Source organism: Microcaecilia unicolor, chromosome 4 (genome assembly GCF_901765095.1).
Source record: "Microcaecilia unicolor chromosome 4, aMicUni1.1, whole genome shotgun sequence".
Taxonomy (NCBI): Eukaryota; Metazoa; Chordata; class Amphibia; order Gymnophiona; family Siphonopidae; genus Microcaecilia; species Microcaecilia unicolor.
In genome coordinates this window covers 353,414,587-353,438,798 of record NC_044034.1, presented here as the reverse complement: position 1 = coordinate 353,438,798, position 24,212 = coordinate 353,414,587, and the positions used below count along the sequence as shown (strand labels likewise).

The 24,212-nt window shown below is 46.5% G+C and overlaps 1 protein-coding gene across 2 annotated transcripts in view; it reads left to right on the top strand.

The window, feature by feature from the left end:
* SMS (spermine synthase) overlaps positions 1–24,212 on the top strand; it is a 164,843-nt gene that overhangs the window by 50,345 nt on the left and 90,286 nt on the right. For both annotated transcript variants that reach the window (XM_030202256.1, XM_030202255.1), the window contains 2 exons: positions 13,019–13,106; positions 18,387–18,451. In XM_030202256.1, coding sequence (XP_030058116.1) covers positions 13,019–13,106; positions 18,387–18,451 — 153 coding nt within the window. The remainder of the gene's footprint in view (positions 1–13,018; positions 13,107–18,386; positions 18,452–24,212) is intronic.

Sequence of the window (24,212 nt, the reverse complement as noted above, 5' to 3'; positions counted from 1 at the left end):
GCAGCACAAGATCCCTTTACTGCCAGATACTGTGAAGTAATGCAAAACCCTGATACTGAAGCTGTGTAGCAAACATATGAACAACAGACCTGCAGCATTTCTGTTTGGGACTATTGGCAGCAGGGTAGTCAAGAACAAAAATACGTACCAATTATGGATATTTCAAGGGATACACGTCCTTACCTCTTGGAGGACACACTGGTTGAGAACCACTGGTCTAAAGTATAGCTTGAGATGATCGCAGAGCACCTTGACAGTTAAAATTGGCAGCCAGTAAAGCATAACCAGTGCAGGCCAGGTGCTCTCCCGTTCCTTCATTCCCATTAACATTCTAGCTGCCATCTTCTGAACAACCTATCCTATATAAAATGCACCTCCAACGTTCTGAAGCCGAGAAAGTGAAGCCTTGAAGCATTCGTGCGCTCTGTAAGGCTCCATCTCCTGAATTGACGTCGCGTAGTTCCGGGAACGTCAGCCGCTGCACTGACCAAACGCACGCCAGCAGCATGAGGCCCCGCCCCTGCCGCCCTCGCTGCAACGCCATGCCCTCCCAGGTAACTGCCGCCGCCGCTCAACCCTCCACCCCCCAGGGTTGCCACCATTCCCCCCCCCCCCCCCAAGGTCACCGCTCAGGCCCAACAACTAATTAAAGCAACAAAAATGCTTTAAAAAAGCAGCACCACAGGCAGTTATCAGGCATTGGCTGTCGGCTCTGCAGCCACTCCTCTCACCTCTCACGTCACTGCCCCCGGAGCAGACCCTGGAGGAGCGCAGGACGTGAGAGGCGAGAGGAGCGGCTGCAGAGCCGACAGCCAATGCCTGACTGCCTGCGGTGAGAGGCTGCAGAAAGAAAGAGGAGACACGTTGGGAGGGGATGCTGAGACCAGAGAGGGGGAGGGGGCTCCTGGGAGGGGGGAAGGGGGTCCAGAGACCTGAGAGGAGAGGGAGGGGGTCCTGAGACCAGAGAGGGAAGGGGGTAGGGGTCCTGAGACCAGAGAGGGAAGGGGGGAGGTATCTCTGTCACACACACACTCTGTCTCTCACACACACTCTGTCTCTCTCTCTCACAGTCAGTGTGTTTCTCTCTCTCTGTCTCATACACTGTCTCTCACACACTCAGTGTCTCACACTATATCACATTCACTCTCTATCTGTCACACAGTCACTCTCAAACACTCTCTCGAACTCATACACTCTCTCGGACTCACAGACAGTCTATCGCACACATACTCTCACACTCTATCTGTCTCACACACACTCTCACACACTCGCACCCACACTCACTCTCTCTGTCACACACACACTCACACAGTCACTCTCACACACCCTCTCAAACATACACACTCCGAGGAAAACCTTGCTAGCGCCTGTTTCATTTGTGTCAGAAACGGGCCTTTACTCATTACTTGCATTGCACTCTTTGTGACAGTCTGGTAATGGTGCGTAGTGTGTTCAAAATGGGAATTATTATGTTTTGGTGAGCTGAACTGGTCAAGGTTACCATTAAGACCACAGTTTAATAGGGTGGTAATACCTATTAAGAACTTGATTAAAAATTGGCTGTTAATCTAAATTCCATCTGGGACGCTGTGGCACATTTAGAAAAGATTTTCTTGGTAAATAAAGCAGCTATGGACAATTATTTGCAAGACTTAAAGTCTCATTTGGTCATACAGGTCTGGAACGGCGCCCAGGATTCTTGTTCAATTAAAGGAGGATGATTTAATTCCCTCCAGTTTCATGTTTTGGAGGATGAGTTTATTCCCTCCAGTTATGTCTCAGTGGAGGATGAGTTTATGCCCTCCTTAGATCTTAGATCAACGCTCAAGGTGGTCTGGTCTTCCTCTAGCTCCTCATCACATGCTCTCATGTATGGGGTCCCCCAAGGATCTGTTCTTATCTCCCTCCCTTTTCAGTTTGTTAGTCCATCATCCTTGTTAATCCAGACATTTGGAATCGGTGCTTAGTTTTACACTGCTTTCTTTTGGTTCCCTATACTGACCCAACTGTGACTGCGGGACATTGCACAATGGTTAAGGAACATTATCATCTTGAACCCTCTGGATTACGGGGTCACTGTCCTTTCTATCGATCAAACCCATTCTATTCAACAGGCAAATTGACACTTTTCCTTCTTCAAATATCTAGGGATCACTATTGACTCGACTCTCTCTTTCACCTCATGTTTCGCAGGTACTAAAAATAGGCTTTTTTTTCCTTTGCCTATTGTGATCAATCCGTAATACTGTTGACTTCAGCTCGCTCTGCTCACTTGTCTACACCTTGGGTGATTTTCTTCATAAAGGTGGTTAATAAATCCCGATAAATATTAATACTCGCTATGACTACTACAGCATTGCCTATGCATATATCACTAAGACCAATCTTAAAACATCTTCAGACTCTATAGAATACCTTTGCTCGTATTATCTGCTATGTGTCCCACCATGACCATGTTACTCCGCTCCAACACCTCCACTGGCTTCCTATAGAATACAGAATCAAATTCAAGATGCTCACGTTAACACTCAAAGTTCCTTCCTCTGCTGCCTCTTAACATTTAGCCCCTCTTACCACGCCATACACGCCCACCCGCACTTTACGATCAGTGAATGACAACCGACTAGTACTCCCCCACCCATCCAAGGCAAGGAGGGAATCAATGCAATCCACTGCTTTCTTCTTCCTTTCACCAGCTGTATGAAATTCTATCTCAGTGTCTTTACCTTGACGAATCATATACTCACTTTCGGGCTTTTTTAAAGACGTACCTCTTTCAAATAGCTAAAAGTGCTTGGGAAACTTTTTTTATTTTTGGGCATCATGGCCTGAGGTGTTGAAGCGCTAGAAATGTAAGAGGAATGGGGGTGAAGTGTGAGGGAGCTGTTGCAAGCTGAGAAAAAGATCTGACAGCAAATGTAAGAAATTCATATAGTCATGAGCAGAGCTGGTTGCAAGGAGGGGCACTGACTGAGCACATGAGCAAAGGAAAGAGCACAGCACCAGTACAGAGTGTGTGTGTGCCTGATTTGGGTGATGGGGAATGATGAATGTATGTGCATATATGTGTGGGGAGAAGACCATTGGTACAAATGTACCTGTGCACATACAAAGTGAAGAAAAGTTTTCAGCCCAAGGAATTTACCTGGTTAGCTATTAAATTACCTGGGCAAAGTCCTTTGAAAACTGTCCTAATACTGCCTCCACTCCGCACATATCCTTTCAGAATCACCAAACAAAACTAAATATATTATTCTACACCTTCCCTTTGTGAAGCTTTTTGTTGTGCAAAACTTGTAAATTTATATCTTGTACATTGCCCTTAAATCACACTCTTTGGGGCAAATGGACTATCCATTCTGCCCATCCTCTGTAACCCCTAACTCTTCCTTTTCCTAAGCGATCCTATGTGCTTATTCCATGCTTTCTTAAATTCTGACACAGTCCTCAACTCTACAACCTCCACCAGGAGGCCATTCCACGCTTCCACCGCCCTGTGAAATAATACTTTCTTAGATTACTCCTAAGCCTATTCCCTCTTAACTTCATCGTATGCCCCATCGTGCCAGAGTTTTCCTTCAGTTGAAAAAGGCTCACTTCCTGTACATTAATGCCCTTGAGATATTTAAACTCTCTATCATATCTCCTCTCCCTTCTCTCTTCCAGTGTATACATGTTGAGGTTCATAAGCCAGTCCCTATATTTTTTGTGTTTGAGACCGCTTGCTAATTTTGTAGCTGTTTGGACTGACTCCATCTTTCCATAGGTGCACACACAGTACTCTAAATGGGGCCTCACCAGAGACTTATATACAAGGGCCCTATCACCTCTTCCTGCTGGTCATCCCTCTCTTTATGCACACAAGTATCTTTCTGGCTTTGACCATCGCTGTTTCTACCTGTTTGGAAGCTTTAAGGTCATCAGACACAATCACCCCAAGTTCCGCTCTTCCTTCGTACACAGAAGCACTTCACCCCTATATTGTACTTGTTCCCTCAGATTATTGTGACCCAAGTGCATGACCCTGCATTTTTAGCATTAAATCTTAGTTGTCAAACATTGAGCCATGCTTCCACTCTTGTTGCATAATAAAGGTGTGTTTGTATCATTTTGTGGTCTGCTCTCCATTTCCTTCAGCCATTCAGAGATTGCAGTCATTGTGTGACTCTCACTTTAGTTCAGCGGTCTTCGCTAATTTTTAAGTCTGGGCCACTTTGGATCCCAATGACCTGAAGGAGAGCCACCAAATATCTTCCCATGCATGGCCACAATATTGCTAACCAAGGTATGTCAGACTTTCACCCCCACCAGCCCACCTTCAAACTTTTTAATGGGTGTATCTTCAAGGAGGTGGGCATTTCCAAATATGTTCTCTTCCTCTATTGAGAAATGCCTTGTCCTTCAAGCATGCGGCTCTTCCTCCCATTCACTTCCTCCTTTCTATCATGACCTTGGCTAGCAAAGTACAGCGTAGCAGAAGAGAGCTAGCAGGACATTCCATTGAAGATCATTGCTTTAGTTATATGGCTAGTCTTAAAAGCACCATTGGTGGCAAAGTCTTGTGCATTTGCACAGCATTCCAGATGACCAGTAGGGCCATAGAAATAAGAAGTGGAAAGTAAGCCTCGGATACAGCATCCTGTTTCATAGTGAAAACATTTTTCCATGTAGTCTAAACATCAAGCACGCAGAAGAGTAGAATAGGACGCTCTGATTTTCAATTTATTTTAATAAAGAAAAGGGAAATATCTAGGCGGTGATTTGTATTTTGGTGAACAGGAAAATAAGCTGCTAGGTAAGATTTAAGTTGCATCTGCTGATGCACATTAATATAAGGGTTAGTTCAGAATTGGTGGCAGCTGGTACTTTCGTATGTTGAGAAGATGAGGGTTTTTGTTTTTTTTCCAGAGGCGTTTGGTTACTGTATTGCTACTGATTTTGGGCTTCTTTTTTTTCATTCTTTTGTGGAGCAGAAAGTGAACTGCCTAGTAAAACAGAGCTAAGGAGAATTGATCTATCTGGCACTGGAAATTTGTTCTCATCATGTAGTTACATGGCTGAATTTATACAACAGTGCTGGCTGACTTGATGTGTTTCTGCTATCCAGTTTTGTTCCTGTCAAGATTTTAAAATACTGCTTGCGAACACTGCCAATACAAGTAAAAATATAAGAGGTGCAGCATCCCAGAAGACATGCATGTGCTTTCCAGCTGTTTTAACCCATTTGGTTACATGCATCCAGATGTTAATCGCCCACCGAAGAACTCCTTTATTTTCAGGTTCCATATGGTTCCAGTGTGCATCAGGAAGGTATAGGCTAAGAATTTGTGCCATCCTGAAAGCTATTTGGTAGCTGGTCACTAAAACCAACATTATAGTTTGGAAATAATTAGTCCCACTGTTAGTAGTCTCATGAAGGTTAAAGATTGCATTAACATGAAGATTGAATGCCCTCTTTTCCCTAGTGAGGATTTTATAATATTTGACTCAACAGTGTGTGTGCTTCTTTTGGCTTTACTTTTTCTGTGATCTACCATGTTAACAGGGCGAACAAACCTTGCTTGGAAACTTGACTTTGAGAGATGTTATCTTTTATTCCTGATCTGTAGTTAAGGAGGATTTATTGCTATATAGCATGTACTGAACCTGTTGCAATCTGCATTACTGGGATTGATGTCAGGAACACAGAAGTGCCATGCTGGATCAGGTGAATGGCACTAAACCAGGTCATTATAGTGTACTCAGCAGATCCTGAATTGGCAGAATCATTCCTTTTTACTTTTATTAATTAAAAAAAAATTGCCCTCCCCGCACTACTGGTTTTGTGTGAACTTAAATATTTACCATCATGGAGTGTCCCCTAATCCTAAGGTAAATAGAAACGGAGAAAATAACAGATAAAAATCATATGGCGTATTTGGTCTGCTCATGGGCTGTGTGGAGAGAGGTGTGGCCAGCAGAGGCGGGGAGATGTTGATGCCCCTGTATAAGTCGTTGGTGAGGCCCCACCTGCAGTATTGTGTTCAGTTTTGGAGGCCGTATCTTGCTAAGGATGTAAAAAGAATTGAAGTGGTGCAAAGAAAAGCTACAAAAATGGTATGGGATTTGCGTTACAAGACGTATGAGGAGAGACTTGCGGACCTGAACATGTATACCCTGGAGGAGAGGAGAAACGGGTGGTATGATACAGACGTTCAGATATTTGAAAGGTATTAATCCGCAAACGAATTTTTTCTGGAGATGGGAAGGCGGTAGAACTAGAGGATGTGAAATGAGATTGAAGGAGGGCAGACTCAAGAAAAATGTCAGGAAGTATTTTTTCACGGATAGAGTGGTGGATACTTGGAATGCCCTCCCGCGGGAGGTGGTGGAGATGAAAACGGTAACGGAATTCAAGCATGCGTGGGATAAACATAAAGGAATCCTGTTCAGAAGGAAGGGATCCTCAGAAGCTTAGCCGAGATTGGGTGGCGGGGCTGGTGGTTGGGAGGTGGGGCTAGTGCTGGGCGGACTTCTACGGTCTGTGCCCTGAAAATGGCAGATACAAATCAAGGTAAGGTATACAGAAAAAGTAGCACTTATGAGTTTATCTTGTTGGGCAGACTGGATGGACCGTGCAGGTCTTTTTCTGCCGTCATCTACTATGCTACTGTGTTACTATCCGTGCAAACTATTAAGCTCTACAGTCTTTTCCTCTTCCTGAAAGATCCTCTGTACTTGTCCCATCTTTTGATTTTATTTATTTACTTCATATATTGCTTGACACAAAAAATTTAAAGCAGTTTACAGTTCAGATACCATTCACATCTCCATATCCACTAGGAGGCTGTTCATACATAATCCTCCTTTTTGTAAAGAGATATTTCCTTAGATTACTCCTGATTCTGCCCTTATCCAATGACCTGTCACTTCAGAGCTTCCTTTTGATTGAGACCTACTTCCTATGCATTTATATCTGGAAGTTATTTGAAGATATGTGTCTTCTCTTGCCTTTCTTTCAGTGGGACTGTGAGGGAGGAGTGAGAGATATAGAGGCAGGAAACGTTCCCTTCCTAGTGCAGTTCAGCCCCCTTTCGGCAGGTGGCACTAGTCTGCTAAGTCTGATTCAGCCACCTTGCAGATAGTGGCACTAGGCTGCTCAGTTAAAGGCTGAATTTGAGTTGGAGGAGTGGAGCTCAGGCCAGGAGGAAGCTAAAAGCCCTGAGGCTGAACAGATCATGGAGGCCCGATACAGAGGTTTCCAGGAGAGAAGAGGACTCCACTTTAAGCTAAGCTGCCATACTGTAGGAGAGGATCAGGGCAGCAGTATGGCTCAAACTTAACTCGCCTGAGTGTGTGTGTGGAAAGTCTATTGAGGTAGGAGAGAACCTTGAATTCTATGCAGAAAGTACTTGTTTTGATGCATGTCCAGAGGGAACCCAGGAAGGGGTTAATGGACACTGTGTTTGGCTAGGCTGGGAGCCAGTCTTACAGAGAGAGAGAGAGAGAGAGTGCTGACAGTGATATGTGAGGAACGAGAGAGAAAACAGACTGGAATTGTGCAGGACTAAAACATGTGAAGTAACAGGGGTGCACGTGTTGAGTGAAACAATAAAATATTTTCCCTTCTTGCAAACCCTATGTGTCTGAGCTTGTGCCCGATCCAAGTCATACCCTTGACCACATTATCAAAGGGACATTTAGCTCTTTAGATAGCTGTATTTTGTTTTGCTGCATGTATAGTGTGTGGCACAGAAAATAATTTGCCTGGTCTATAGGTACATGTGTACTCTAGACACAGGTGCAGATATTGGGTGATATATATATATTGCACTGTACGTTCCAGGCTATGGTTTTTGCATGTCTAGCCCAAATGTATATGCTAGACACAGGCATTCAATATGAGCACCTATACTTCTAGACTAGGTGCATTGTTAGAGCATTGCCTGCGACTACCCCTAACACATCCATTTTTCTGCATGTATACCAGAATGTGCGTATATACATACCTCTGCTGAAAACGAAATTCCTGTGGCACTTTGCAGTCTGGCACAATGCCGAATGTCTAAGTACCATTTGAATAGAAATCTCTAAATGTTTAAAAATCATAGTCTGTGTTTATATGCTTTATTGTGTCTACTGATCATTTTGATAGCTACCTTCTTTGTCCAACTCTATCCTATATATTTTGTTTTGAAGATGTAGTCTCTAGAATTGCACACAGTATTCCAAATGAGGTCTCACCAGAGACTACTATATATATATATATATATACAGTGGGGGAAATAAGTATTTGATCCCTTGCTGATTTTGTAAGTTTGCCCACTGACAAAGACATGAGCAGCCCATAATTGAAGGGTAGGTTATTGGTAACAGTGAGAGATAGCACATCACAAATTAAATCCGGAAAATCACATTGTGGAAAGTATATGAATTTATTTGCATTCTGCAGAGGGAAATAAGTATTTGATCCCCCACCAACCAGTAAGAGATCTGGCCCCTACAGACCAGGTAGATGCTCCAAATCAACTCGTTACCTGCATGACAGACAGCTGTCGGCAATGGTCACCTGTATGAAAGACACCTGTCCACAGACTCAGTGAATCAGTCAGACTCTAACCTCTACAAAATGGCCAAGAGCAAGGAGCTGTCTAAGGATGTCAGGGACAAGATCATACACCTGCACAAGGCTGGAATGGGCTACAAAACCATCAGTAAGACGCTGGGCGAGAAGGAGACAACTGTTGGTGCCATAGTAAGAAAATGGAAGAAGTACAAAATGACTGTCAATCGACAAAGATCTGGGGCTCCACGCAAAATCTCACCTCGTGGGGTATCCTTGATCATGAGGAAGGTTAGAAATCAGCCTACAACTACAAGGGGGGAACTTGTCAATGATCTCAAGGCAGCTGGGACCACTGTCACCACGAAAACCATTGGTGACACATTACGACATAACGGATTGCAATCCTGCAGTGCCCGCAAGGTCCCCCTGCTCCGGAAGGCACATGTGACGGCCCGTCTGAAGTTTGCCAGTGAACACCTGGATGATGCCGAGAGTGATTGGGAGAAGGTGCTGTGGTCAGATGAGACAAAAATTGAGCTCTTTGGCATGAACTCAACTCGCCGTGTTTGGAGGAAGAGAAATGCTGCCTATGACCCAAAGAACACCGTCCCCACTGTCAAGCATGGAGGTGGAAATGTTATGTTTTGGGGGTGTTTCTCTGCTAAGGGCACAGGACTACTTCACCGCATCAATGGGAGAATGGATGGGGCCATGTACCGTACAATTCTGAGTGACAACCTCCTTCCCTCCGCCAGGGCCTTAAAAATGGGTCGTGGCTGGGTCTTCCAGCACGACAATGACCCAAAACATACAGCCAAGGCAACAAAGGAGTGGCTCAGGAAGAAGCACATTAGGGTCATGGAGTGGCCTAGCCAGTCACCAGACCTTAATCCCATTGAAAACTTATGGAGGGAGCTGAAGTTGCGAGTTGCCAAGCGACAGCCCAGAACTCTTAATGATTTAGAGATGATCTGCAAAGAGGAGTGGACCAAAATTCCTCCTGACATGTGTGCAAACCTCATCATCAACTACAGAAGACGTCTGACCGCTGTGCTTGCCAACAAGGGTTTTGCCACCAAGTATTAGATCTTGTTTGCCAGAGGGATTAAATACTTATTTCCCTCTGCAGAATGCAAATAAATTCATATACTTTCCACAATGTGATTTTCCGGATTTAATTTGTGATGTGCTATCTCTCACTGTTACCAATAACCTACCCTTCAATTATGGACTGCTCATGTCTTTGTCAGTGGGCAAACTTACAAAATCAGCAAGGGATCAAATACTTATTTCCCCCACTGTATATATACTGTTGCCTTTTCTACCCGTTTGACCACCATAAGGTCATCGGATAAAATCACCCCCAGAGCCTTCTCTGTTTCCATGCACAGGTGTAGTTCCAGCTCCTAAACTATACTGCTCCCTTGGGTTTTTACAGTTAAAGTGCATGATCCTGCTTGTTTTTAGCATTGCATTTTAGCGTATCTCCTAGACCATTCCTCAAACTTCACCAGATTCCTCATTTTCTACATGTTTAGGGGTTCTACCATGGTGCAAATTTTGGTATCATCCAAGGAAGTAAAAACTCTTCTGACAGTCCTTCCAGAGTATCGTTTACAAAAATGTTAAAAAGAACTGGGCCAAGGGACCAGTATTGTTGCACATCTAGTAACACCCTGTAAATTCCATTTATCGTTACCCTTTATCAACCAGTTTTCTGACTTGGTCAGTCATTTAAGGACCTGTTCCAAAGATGCTCAGTTTGTTCTTGTTGTCTGTGCAGAACTCTGTCAAATACTGTGCTGAAATCTGTCCACCGCATCTGGCACTCTCCCAGTCAAACGCTATGGTTACCCAGTCAGATTTGTCTTGAGGCAATTCAGACAAATTTATCAGATTTGTCTGACTTAACTCATGCCTTGTATTCTTAATCTAGTGGATTCTAGAAACTGCACTACACTCTGCTTTATCAGTATTTCCATTAATTTACTCACCACTGAGTTCAGACTAATTGGCCCTGGCTGCCTCCTTCCACTTTTGTGGAAAGGAACTGCATTTGCTTGACTACAGTCTTTCGGGACCACTCTCAACTCCAGAGAAACATTGTAAAGGTTACATAGGGGAGTTGCCGGAACTTCCCTGAGTTCCTTTAGTACCCTAAGCTGTATCCCATCTGGGCCTGTTGCTTTGTCTGCTTTTTGTTTAGCTAGCTCCTCAGTCTTCTGAAAATCATTTGAGGTCAGTATCAAAAATATTTTTAAGCAATTCTGCTTTATTTTGTTAACCTCTATATAGTTTAACCATTCACCTTTTGAGTCTTCCTATTCTGCTTTTCACTGCCTCCTTTCATTAACATTCTTTATTGGCTATTTTTTACTTCTTGATTATTCTCCAGAATTGGCTGTAGCTTTTCCAGATATTGTTGCCCGTCTTCCGCTTTCTGCAATTTCTTGTGTTTAACCTCGTTTTCCGTAACCTTTTCAGCTACCTCTTTTTTTTTAAAAATCAGTGTGACCTTCTTTTCCTCTTTTTACTTTTCTAACAAAAAAAAAAAATTTGTAACCCTTGAAAAATCTCCGTTTACTTTTTTTCCCTGCTGGTTTTCTACTTTTGCAGATGTTCCCATCCAACTGACTCATTGATGTATTTCCTATGGTCTAGGACCCTAGCTTTAAAATGAGCTATCTCCACCCGTGTCTTATTACAGAACTGCACCATCCAGTAATCACTGGATGCCAGATGATCTGCCAATACAGCATCAGAAACCCTTTCCCCATTAATAAGCACCAGGTCCAATATCGCCCACTCCCACATGGGTTCTGTTAATTGTTGCTAGAATAGTTCTGTTTGTAGAGAATCCAGGATCTCCCAGCAGTTGCCTTTTATAGTAATATTATGAGTGTCTCCAATTAAATAGCATAAAAAAGCCATGTAGTCGCTGGAACCGAGGACAGTGCTGGGCAGACTTTTACGGTCTGGGTCCAGCAAATGACAAGACAGATTTGGATAGGCTGGAGTGAGCTTTGACGGCAACTCCAGTAGGTGGAACATAAGGACAGAGCTGGGCGGACTTCTACGGTCTATGTCCCAGAAATGCTAAAGAAAGACTCTTGATATGTATATTGGAGATTCTCGACATACCGCCATTCAGTGGTACAATCAGAGTGGTTTACATATTACAAACGGGTACTTTCTCTTTCCTAGTGGGCTCACAATGTTTTGTACATAGGGCAGTGGAAGGTTAAGTGACTTGCCCAGGGTCACAAGAAGTTATAGTGGGAATTGAATCTGGTTCCCCAGTTTTTTATTTTTTTTGGGTAGGGTGGGGGGCATCTGGTTCCCCCAATAATTTTTGTTCATTGTTTGTAAATTATTTTACATTTTCATGTTGCATTATGTTTTTATTACCAAGCTGGATTGCCTCTGCAAACTGCTCTGATAAGTTTTTATTAGAAGAGCGGTATTATCAAATGAAACAAATCTAAGGGCAGCATGTTTTCTGGCCTAACTTCAACTCTGTACTGTACGAATGGTGACTGAATATTGCCACTGTCTGTTTAGTTGTTATTATTATTAGCATATGTATAGCGCTACCATACGCATGCAGCACTGAACACCTGATACAAAGAGACAGTCCCTGCTCAAAAGAGCTTACAATCTAAATAATACAGACAGACAAGACAGTTACGGGTGAGGGAAGTAATGGGTGAGAAGGGAGGAAGGGACAAGGGGAGGGCAATTGTGGCTAGGAGCTAAAAGCAGCAGTGAAAATGTGGGTTTTCAGCATAGATTTGAAAACAGGTAGAGATGGAGTTAGATGTATAGGTCCAGGAAGTCTATTCCAGGCATAAGGTGCTGCGAGAGAAAAGGAGCGAAGCCTGGAGTTAGCAGTGGAGAAGGAGGACGGCAAGAGAGACTTGTCCAGTGAGCGGAGTTCACGGGGAGGAATGTAGGGAGAGATGAGAGCGGAGAGGTAATGGGGGGCTGCAGAGTGGATGCATTTAAAGGTCAGTAAGAGAAGTTTGAACTGTATGCGGAAGCGGACAGGGAGCCAGTGAAGTGACTTGAGGAGTGGGCTAGTGTGGGTATAACGATTCTGGCGGAAAACAAGTCGTGCCGTAGAATTTTGGACAGATTGGAGAGGAGAGAGATGGCTGAGCGGAAGACCAGTGAGAAGTATATTGCAATAGTCCAAGCGAGAGGCGACAAGGGTGTGGATAAGGGTTCTGGCAGCGTATTCAGAAAGGAAGGGGCGGATTTTGCTAATATTTTGCTAATATAGTTGACCGATGGTGAGTGTTGTCCACAAATATTCAACTGGATAGCAATGCTGAAAACGCAGGAATTTTTAAAAACATTGTAGCTGGTGTTTTAGACAAAACACTTGCCTCGCTGTTCAGAATATTGACCTTAAGGTATCCATGCAGGTGGAGTAATCTTCTTGTGATTTTGTTTTATTCTTTAATTTTGTAGTTTTGCTTCCCTGCGAATATACCCTCACGGATCGGTGCTGGTGGATCTACAGAGCTATGGGGCTGAAGAAAAGGATGAGGCTCATCACGTAGGTACACCACTTTGATGCCCATTGAGTCAGAGGTGCAACAGTGCTGGATCATCCATAGATGTGTCTGAGTCTGTGTTGCATGTGATGGCCTGTGATAGCAACTATTGTGCAAAAGTACTCTCTTAAATGTTAAAATTAATAGCAATATGAAAAGAGGGGACTTCAAAGGAGCAAAATAATTATAATAACCAAAACCTATTATGTGGTGGCTTGTTTTTGTGCAGTGTGTTTTTTTTTTGTATCAGAGCATCACATGAAATGTTCAGCGAGAGAAGCAGGAAGGGAGTCGACCATATTCTTTAAGTTACAGATTGTTATCCCAATTAAGAGGACAGGAGGGACATTTTGCACAACGATTATGGATTTCCTTCAGTTGGTGAATAAGCCTATTAGAGTTAATTGTGGTCCATTTGCAGGTTATTAGCAAAGTAAGTTTAATTGAGGGTCCCTTTACTAAGATGCGCCAAAACGTGGCCTGCGCTGGTGTAGACGCGTATATTGGATGTGCATAGCTCCATTTTTCAGTGCACCTGCAAAAAAGGCCTTTTTTTTAAAAAGCTGAAAATAGATGTGCAGCAAAATAAAAATTGGCGCGCGTCCATTTTGGGTCTGAGACCTTACTGCCACCCATTGACCTAGCAGTAAAGTCTCTCTCGTTAACCGGGTGGTAATCGTCAGCGCATGTACAATGCTGATTACCTCCCAGTTAGCACCGTGCACCAGAAAGTTTCCAGAGTGTGTAGTGGGTGTGCATAGAAAATGAAATTACCGCCCGGGCCACAAGGTAGCCGGGTGGTACTTCAAAATTGACACTCCTAGTGGCTTAGTAAAAAGGCCCCTCGATGTCTTTTATATTAAAGGGCAATATCCCATTGGAGCTGAATGTAACTGACCTTGAGCTACTTCTGAAAAGGTGTGGGCAAAATCCAAAGAAATATATATATATATATAGATATATATAGATATATATATATATATATATATATATATTTTATTGTAAGCATCCTTGCTCCCTTAACAAGTTTAACCTCATCTGACCCACATGTTTTGCATACAGAAGTGATCAGGTGAAATCCCTCGGGACCCTGCATTCAGTGTTCGCAGAAACTATTAAAAGTGTATGAGAAAGATATCACAATCTTAATTTTACACTGCTTGCTGTCTGAGCTAGTCTGATTGAATCCAGGATCTTTGGTTTCTACTGAAACCAAAACTAGCCGCTTGCTCTATGCTGGGACCGCTGCTTTTTAACTTATTTTTTTAAATGATCTAGAGATGGGAGTAACTAGGGAGGTAATTAAATTTGCTGACGTCACAAAGTTATTCAAAGTTGTTAAATCGCAAGAGGATTGTGAAAAATTACAAGAAGACCTTACGAGACTGGGTGTTTAAATGGCAGATGACGTTTAATGTGAGCAAGTGCAAAGTGATGCATGTGGGAATGAGGAACCCAAACTATAGCTACGTAATGTGAGGTTCCATGTTAGGAGTCACCGACCAAGAAAGGGATCTAGGCGTCGTCGATGATACGTTGAAACCCTCTGCTCAGTGTGCTGCGGCGGCTAAGAAAGCAAATAGAATGTTAGGTATTATTAGGAAAGGAATGGAAAACAAAAATGAGGACATTATAATGCCTTTGTATCGCTCCATGGTGTGACCACACCTCGAATATTGTGTTCAGTTCTGGTCACCACATCTTAAAGATATAGTGAAATTAGAAAAGGTACAGAGAAGGGCAACGAAAATTATAAAGGGGTTGGGATGACTACCCTAGGAGGAAAGACTGAAGTGTCTAGGGCTCTTCAGCTTGGAGAAAAGACAGCTGAGAATAGATATGTTAGAGGTCTATAAAATAATGAGTGGAGTGGAACGGGTAGACATGAATCGTTTGTTTAAAAAAGGTCTGGACGACTTCCTAAAAGAAAAGTCTATAGACCATTATTAAATTGACTTGGGGAAAATCCACTATTTATTTTTGGGATAAGCAGCATAAAATGAATTGAGCTTTTTGGGGATCTTGCCAGGTATTTGTGATCTGGATTGGCCACTGTTGGAAGCAGGATGCTGGGCTTGATGGACCTTTGGTCTGTCCCTGTGTGGCAATACTTGCGTACTTATGAACTGCCCCCCCCTCCCCCCAAACACACACCCCTGACCAAAATAACCCACTCCCTGGGCCTCCCTTAGGAGGTCCTGGTGATCTAGTAGCCTCTTCAGGAGCAAGCAAGAACCCCACTCATTCCTGCACTGTGCTGCTGCTCAACACAATGGCTGCCGAGACTGCTGCAGGAAGTCTCACAGCCATTGCATTGTAGCAACGGCACAGGGCAAGCACGAATGGGGTTCTTGTTGCTCCTGAAGAGGCCACTAGATCACCATGGCTTCCCAAGGTAGTCCCGGGCAGGGCCTGCAGATGGTTGGGGGGGATGGGGGGGGGGGGGGGAGGGCGAGTGATCACAGGGAGGGGAGAGAGTGTGTTTTGGGTTTCAGCTGAAAATGCACAGGCATTTTCTGCCAAAACTTGAACCTGGATTTCGGTGGCAGTGCTAAATCCAAAATTAAAATTTAATCGGCCTCTAGTCTGAATCAACTGCCGTTTCAGTATCACTGCCTAGAGATTCTTCTGACACATGGTCTTCATATTCTGTGCTAGAACTCTGACTGTGATCTCTTTCCTTCAAATTATGCTTTAAAGCATCTGCAGAAGTAAACCTACCGTATTTGGACCATAAGACGCACCTAGGTTTTAGAGGAGGGAAATAGGAAAAAAAACATTTTTCGGACTATAAGACATACTTTTTCCCTCCTCTAAAACCTAGGTGCGTTTTATGGTCCGGTGCGTCTTGTCCGAAAGCAGGGCCCCCGATCTCTCCGTTTTCCAGGGTCCCCCCTCCCTTCGGTTTTGCAAGGTCCCCCCCCTCCTTCCTTTGCTCTGTTTTGCAAGGACCCCCTCGCTCCCTCCAAATTTTAAAAGTTTTACCTGGTCGTGGTCGGGGCAGCAAAAAGCATGCACACTGGGCGCGTCAGTCTTCCGTTCTGATGTCTCTCTCTGCTCTGGGGCGGGACCAGAGCTGAGAGAGACGTCAGAACGGGAGACTGACGCTCCCAGCGTGCATGCTTTTTGCTGCTGCTGCAACCATGACCAGGTAAAACTTCTTTTAAAATTTGGAGGGAGCGAGGGGGGACCTTGCAAAACGAAGTGAGGGAGGGACCTTGCAAAACGGAATTACGGTGCTTTTAAAACTACATTCGGACTATGACGCACCCCCCCCCCCCCTTCCTCCCAAATTTGGGGGGGAAAAAGTGCGTCTTATAGTTCAAAAAATACAGCAACTCTTCTTGCCATATTGCTCATAGTCTATACAATGAGAGACCAACAGCACTGGTAAACCCCAAAGTTGTTGTTGTAAACCCTTTTTAATTCAGATAGTGATACGGAGTATTAGGGACCCCAACAGAAATAAAATTGCATTTAAAATGTTTCTGCATCAAAATGTGTTCTCATAATAATGCTGCACTGAGTAATAAATGGGCAACGGATTGCTGAAACACCAGCTGATTATTTGCTATAGCACAAAAATAGCCCAATATAAAAATATGATGGTCACATGGGAACCCCAGTTTGGATTAGGTTTAAGTAACAAACAGTAGTAAGAAGCAGATGTCTTGTTTAGAATTGTATTTATATATGTACACCATAAACTGCTTAGATCAGCTGTGGCCGGTCTATAAGCTCGTTGAATGGTTTAGAAATCAACTGTTGTAATTGTTGAGCCGTGCATGATCCTAGAGGTATGATGATTTCCTGTATTTGGACCTCCATATGATGTTTGTAGCTTTCCCTGGTGAGCTGCAGGTAATATGCTTGAAAGTTGCTGGTGGTTTTAAAGGGCCGGCCTGATAATTATGGCTAAGATTGCAGAAATATGGTGACTGACAATACAGTCAGTTTTTCCCTTGTACTTTGTATAAGGAGGAAAGGAGGAATTGTACGGTTTACTGCTGGAATAACTGCTGCTGAAATAAGTCTGAGTCTGGGGAGAGCAGGGAGGCTGTCTTTTTGGATGTGTGAGGGATATGGGTTGCTGTTCAGAGTAGAAGGGAGAAGTCTGGGCACCTGAAGAATAGGATGATCCTCCACACACCGCCAAGGACACTAAGGTCCTCCCAAGGACTTTCACTAACCACACCCTCTCCAAAAGACATTACATGATGTGATACCCACAAGAGAGCCTTCTCAGGAGTAGCCCGCACACTCTGGAATGCATTGCCTGAAAGGCTCCGCTTAACACAAGACTACCTCTACTTCAGGAAGCAGGTGAAAGCTTGGCTCTTCAACCAAGCCTTTAATGGAAGAAGTAACTAACTTGTTAGTCTCACTCACACACACAAGGATTGACTCGAGCTGCACATACTGCAGGGGGACATGTTTATCCACTCCTACCCTAGCTGAGATGACATTTAATCACCTCTCTGACCTCATGTGCACCTTTCTTTAAATTAGTCACCTTACTTTCTAACTCCTCTTACTCTCTTACCTATCTATATGTTCTGTTTTTGCTTATACCCTTTACTGTCAATTAAAATGTTCTATTATGTATTGTGTTGACCTTGTAAGTAGTAACCTGTGCCATACTTTGTATTAATTGAATATTTTTACTGCTGTAATTGTCTATTATTCATGTTTGATTTATTCTTACTGTGCACCACCTTGAGTGAATTCCTTCAAAAAGGCGGTAAATAAATCCTAATAAATAAATAAATAAATACATTTGGTGGCCACCTTGCATTAGAACTGCACAGGGCTTTAGTATGTAGGTGTTTGCTGATGCTTTTGATGGTAAAAGCACTACCCTGGAGGTATTTTACACTGCTCATACTGCTAGGAGCAGTGGTGCTCATAAAACCAACTTCTGCGTGCTGCATTTGTAAAATCCAGTTTAACAATGTGCCAGTCATTCAGGCCTCGTCTTGTCCTTCTGTATGTTGCAGTGCTTTGGCTGCTGTAAGAATACTTTTTCATGCATTTGAAACTGTTTTGGATATTTGCGAGTCCTTGGTACAGTTGCATTGGGGTAAGAAGTATGAGAGCAGAAGGACAAAGCCCACATGACTGAACATCCAGTTCTGAGCTTTTTGTGAATATTCCTAGACTTCCTTTTGGGGGAGGGGGGGGGGGCTCATTACATCCTTTTTCATCCTTGCCTGAGATTTTTTCACTTGGCAGTATTCGTTGAGCTGATGTCTGCATTTTTTTTCTTTGTCTGTTCCTTATAGTTGCTGAACAAATTAGAAGAACGAATGAGAGAATTGTTTCAGAACAGCATCACAAGAGTAAAACGGTAAGGCTTTGGTTTAATGTTTGTACTTGTTTAGAGTTAGGATTATTAAAGCCCAGACACTAGGGACTGTCTTCTTTTATGTTTGTGCAGCGCTGCGTATGCTTTGTAGCACTATAAAAATGCTAAATAGTAGTAGTATTTAGTAGGGATTATACATTCATTTGAAAAGACCTGAAATTTGTTTTTCCCTCGTGTTGTCAGTAGTGCGCATTCTCCGAGGACAAGCAGGCTGCTTGTTCTCACTGATGGGTTGACGTCCTCGGCAGCCCCCTCCATCGGAAAGTTTACTAGCAAAGGCCTTTGCTAGTCCTCGCGCGCCCATGCGCATGCGCGGCCGTCTTCCCGCCCGAAACCGGCTCGAGCCGGCCAGTCTTCTTTCGTCCGCGCTCGGTACGGTCGTGTTACGCCGTTCGTGCCCCAGAGAGTCGACCTCGCGCGTCCTTTTCGACGTGTTTTTTTGCTGTTTTTTCCTTGAAAAAGTTCGGGAAGCGCTCCGGTAGTGTTCCGGAAGACCCTTTCGGGTTTTCTGCCCTTCCCTTATTTCTCAGTTTTTGCCCCGTAAGTTTTCTTTCGTTGTCGGGGTAGGCCTCTTTTGGCCTCGGTCGAGATTTTTCTCCCTCTAAATTTTGGTGCTTCAATTTTCGCCATTTCGGCTTTTGATTTCGCCGGCGTGATTTTTCCGCCCATGACATCGAAGCCTTCCAGCAGCTTCAAGAAGTGCACCCAGTGCGCCCGGGTAATCTCGCTCACTGATAGGCACTCTGCGTGTCTTCAGTGTCTAGGGGCCCAGCACCGCCCTCAGAACTGCAGTCTGTGTTCCCTGTTACAAAGGCGGACTCAGGTAGCGAGATTAGCCCAGTGGAACGTTTTGTTCTCGGGCTCTTCGTCGGCATCGGCACCGGAGGCATCGAGTGCATCGACGTCGTCGGCGTCCGGACCATCTTCCTTGGCTGCCGCTCCATCGACTGCATCGAGGCATCGGACCTCTGCATCGGCGCCGAGGCATCGGGCGACTGCATCGACGTCGGTGGTACCGAGACTTCGTCTGCTGATGTCGTCGGACGGAGGTGCATCGTCAGGAGTGCAGGTGAGGGCTGTCCATTCCCCTGCTGGTGGCGGTGAGCCTTCGGGTGGGTCTCCTCCTACCCTGAGGGCTCCTGCGGTACAGCCCCCCCGGGATCGACCCTCTTCGGTCTCGGCCCCGAGGAAGCGACGGATGGATTCTACGTCCTCCTCGTCGGTGCCGGGGAGCTCCGGTGACATGCTTCGGAAGAAGTCGAAGAAGCATCGACACCGGTCTCCTCCCCATGTCGGCACCGAGAGCTCTGGGTCGCCGAGGGATTCGGCACCCAGCAGGCATCGGCACCGAGAGGACCGCTCACCCTCTGTTCAGGAGGTGTCGATGCGCTCCACTCTGGACAGCCCGGAACAGCCTCCTCGCCCGGAACAGGTTCTGACGTCGACGCCTGCATCGACCTCTCAGCCTTTCTCTGCAGCAGCTCTAAACGAGAGCCTCCGGGCCGTTCTCCCAGAGATTCTGGGAGAGCTGTTGCGCCCTACCCCTCCGGTACCGGCGGTGCTTGCACCTCCGGTACCGTCGAGCGTGGCGCCGGCTGGCCCATCGCCCAGGTTGAGGTCCCCGACGTCGGTACAGCGTGCGGTGCCGACAGCGGCCACCTCCCAGGAAGGCTCCCCGACTACGTCGGCGGAGGGAGCTTCGCCGATGCGGGCGAGGGAGTCTACCTCTCGACGCCCCCACCGTGGACGGGGTTCCACCGAGTCGAGCAGGGCGAGGTTGCAGACGCAGGTTCGTGAACTTGTGTCTGACACCGAGGGTGAGGCCTCGTGGGAGGAAGAGGAGGACCCCAGATATTTCTCTGACGAGGAGTCTGAGGGTCTTCCTTCTGATCCCACTCCCTCTCCTGAGAGACAGCTTTCTCCTCCCGAGAGCCTGTCTTTTGCTTCCTTTGTCCGGGAGATGTCTACGGCCATCCCCTTCCCGGTGGTTGTGGAGGACGAGCCCAGGGCTGAAATGTTTGAGCTCCTGGACTATCCTTCTCCACCTAAGGAAGCGTCCACTGTTCCCTTGCACCATGTCCTGAAAAAGACATTGCTTGCGAACTGGACCAAGCCACTAAGTAATCCCCACATTCCCAAGAAGATTGAGTCCCAGTACCGGATCCATGGGGACCCAGAGCTGATGCGCACTCAGTTGCCTCATGACTCTGGAGTTGTGGATCTGGCCCTAAAGAAGGCTAAGAGTTCTAGGGAGCATGCTTCGGCGCCCCCGGGCAAAGACCCTAGAACCTTAGACTCCTTTGGGAGGAAGGCCTACCATTCTTCTATGCTCGTGGCCAAGATCCAGTCTTACCAGCTCTACACGAGCATACACATGCGGAACAATGTGCGGCAGTTGGCGGGCTTGGTTGATGCTCTTCCCCCTGAGCAAGCCAAGCCTTTTCAGGAGGTGGTCAGGCAGCTGAAGGCGTGCAGAAAATTCCTGGCCAGAGGAGTTTGACACTTTTGATGTTGCGTCCAGGGCCGCTGCTCAAGGTGTGGTGATGCGCAGGCTCTCATGGCTGCGTGCCGCCGACCTGGAGAATAGACTCCAGCAGCGGATTGCGGACTCGCCTTGCCGTGCGGACAACATTTTTGGAGAAAAAGTCGAGCAGGTGGTAGAGTCTCTCCACCAGCGGGACACCGCATTCGACAAGTTCTCCCGCCGGCAGCCTTCAGCCTCTACCTCTACAGGTAGACGATTTTTCGGGGGAAGGAAGACTGGTCCCTATGCTTCTGGTAAATGTAGGTACAATCCTCCTTCCCGACAGCCTGCGGCCCAGGCTAAGCCCCAGCGCGCTCGCTCTCGTCAGCAGCGTGCGCCTCAGCAAGGCCCCGCGGCTCCCCAGCAAAAGCAAGGGGCGAGCTTTTGACTGGCTCCAGCAGAGCATAGCCGACATCCAAGTGTCAGTGCCGGGCGACCTGCCGGTCGGGGGGAGGTTGAAAGCTTTTCACCAAAGGTGGCCTCTCATAACCTCCGATCAGTGGGTTCTCCAAATAGTCCGGCAGGGATACACCCTCAATTTGGCCTCAAAACCTCCAAATTGTCCACCGGGAGCTCAGTCTTACAGCTTCCAGCACAAGCAGGTACTTGCAGAGGAACTCTCCGCCCTTCTCAGCGCCAATGCGGTCGAGCCCGTGCCATCCGGGCAAGAAGGGCTGGGATTCTATTCCAGGTACTTCCTTGTGGAAAAGAAAACAGGGGGGATGCGTCCCATCCTAGTCCTAAGGGCCCTGAACAAATATCTGGTCAAAGAAAAGTTCAGGATGCTTTCCCTGGGCAACTTTCTCCCCATGATTCAGCAAAACGATTGGCTATGCTCTCTGGACTTGAAGGATGCCTACACACACATCCCGATACTGCCAGCTCACAGACAGTATCTGCGATTTCAGTTGGGCACACGCCACTTCCAGTACTGTGTGCTACCCTTTGGGCTCGCCTCTGCGCCCAGGGTGTTCACAAAGTGCCTAGCTGTGGTAGCAGCGGCACTTCGCAGGCTGGGGGTGCACGTGTTCCCATATCTCGACGATTGGCTGGTGAAGAACACATCCGAGGCAGGAGCCCTGCAGTCCATGCAGATGACTATTCGCCTCCTGGAGCTACTGGGGTTTGTGATAAATTACCCAAAGTCCCATCTTCTCCCAGTGCAGAAACTCGAATTCATAGGAGCCCTGCTGGATTCTCGGACAGCTCGCGCCTATCTTCCAGAGGCGAGAGCCAACAACTTGTTGTCCCTCGTCTCGCGGGTGCGTGCGTCCCAGCAGATCACAGCTCGGCAGATGTTGAGATTGCTGGGCCACATGGCCTCCACAGTTCATGTGACTCCCATGGCCCGCCTCCACATGAGATCTGCTCAATGGACCCTAGCCTCCCAGTGGTATCAGGCCGCTGGGGGTCTAGAGGACGTGATCCACCTGTCCACGAGTTTTCTCAAATCCCTGTATTGGTGGACGATTTGCTCCAATTTGACTCTGGGACGTCCCTTCCAAATTCCTCAGCCACAAAAAGTGCTGACCACGGATGCGTCTCTCCTGGGATGGGGAGCTCATGTCGATGGGCTTCACACCCAAGGAAGTTGGTCCCTCCAAGAACGCGATCTACAGATCAATCTTCTGGAGTTGCGAGCGATCTGGAACGCTCTGAAGGCTTTCAGAGATCGGCTGTCCCACCAAATTATCCAAATTCAGACAGACAACCAGGTTGCCATGTACTATGTCAACAAGCAGGGGGGCACCGGATCTCGCCCCCTGTGTCAGGAAGCCGTCAGCATGTGGCTCTGGGCTCGCCGTCTCGGCATGGTGCTCCAAGCCACATATCTGGCAGGCGTAAACAACAGTCTGGCCGACAGGTTGAGCAGGATTATGCAACCTCACGAGTGGTCGCTCAGTTCCAGGGTAGTGCGACAGATCTTCCAAGCGTGGGGCACCCCCTTGGTGGATCTCTTCGCATCTCGAGCGAACCACAAAGTCCCTCAGTTCTGTTCCAGGCTTCAGGCCCCCGGCAGACTAGCATCGGATGCCTTCCTCCTGGATTGGGGGGAGGGCCTGCTGTATGCTTATCCTCCCATCCCTCTGGTGGGGAAGACTTTGTTGAAACTCAAGCAAGACCGAGGCACCATGATTCTGATTGCTCCTTTTTGGCCGCGTCAGATCTGGTTCCCCCTTCTTCTGGAGTTATCCTCCGAAGAACCGTGGAGATTGGAGTGTTTTCCGACCCTCATCACACAGGACGAGGGGGCGCTTCTGCATCCCAACCTCCAGTCTCTGGCTCTCACGGCCTGGATGTTGAGGGCGTAGACTTTGCCTCTTTGGGTCTGTCAGAGGGTGTCTCCCGCATCTTGCTTGCTTCCAGGAAAGACTCCACTAAGAGAAGTTACTTCTTCCATTGGAGGAGGTTTGCCGTCTGGTGTGACAGCAAGGCCCTAGATCCTCGCTCTTGTCCTACACAGACCCTGCTTGAATACCTTCTGCACTTGTCTGAGTCTGGTCTCAAGACCAACTCTGTAAGGGTTCACCTTAGTGCAATCAGTTCATACCATTACCGTGTGGAAGGTAAGCCGATCTCAGGACAGCCTTTAGTTGTTCGCTTCATGAGAGGTTTGCTTTTGTCAAAGCCCCCTGTCAAGCCTCCTACAGTGTCATGGGATCTCAATGTCGTTCTCACCCAGCTGATGAAACCTCCTTTTGAGCCACTGAATTCCTGCCATCTGAAGTACTTGACCTGGAAGGTCATTTTCTTGGTGGCAGTTACTTCGGCTCGTAGAGTCAGTGAGCTTCAGGCCCTGGTAGCCCAGGCCCCTTACACCAAATTTCATCATAACAGAGTAGTCCTCCGCACTCACCCTAAGTTCTTGCCGAAGGTCGTGTCGGAGTTCCATCTGAACCAGTCAATTGTCTTGCCAACATTTTTCCCCGTCCTCATTCCTGCCCTGCTGAACGTCAGCTGCACACATTGGACTGCAAGAGAGCATTGGCCTTCTACCTGGAGCGGACACAGCCCCACAGACAGTCCGCCCAATTGTTTGTTTCTTTTGATCCCAATAGGAGGGGAGTGGCTGTAGGGAAACGCACCATATCCAATTGGCTAGCAGATTGCATTTCCTTCACTTACGCCCAGGCGGGGCTGGCTCTTGAGGGTCATGTCACGGCTCATAATGTTAGAGCCATGGCTGCGTCGGTAGCCCACTTGAAGTCAGCCTCCATT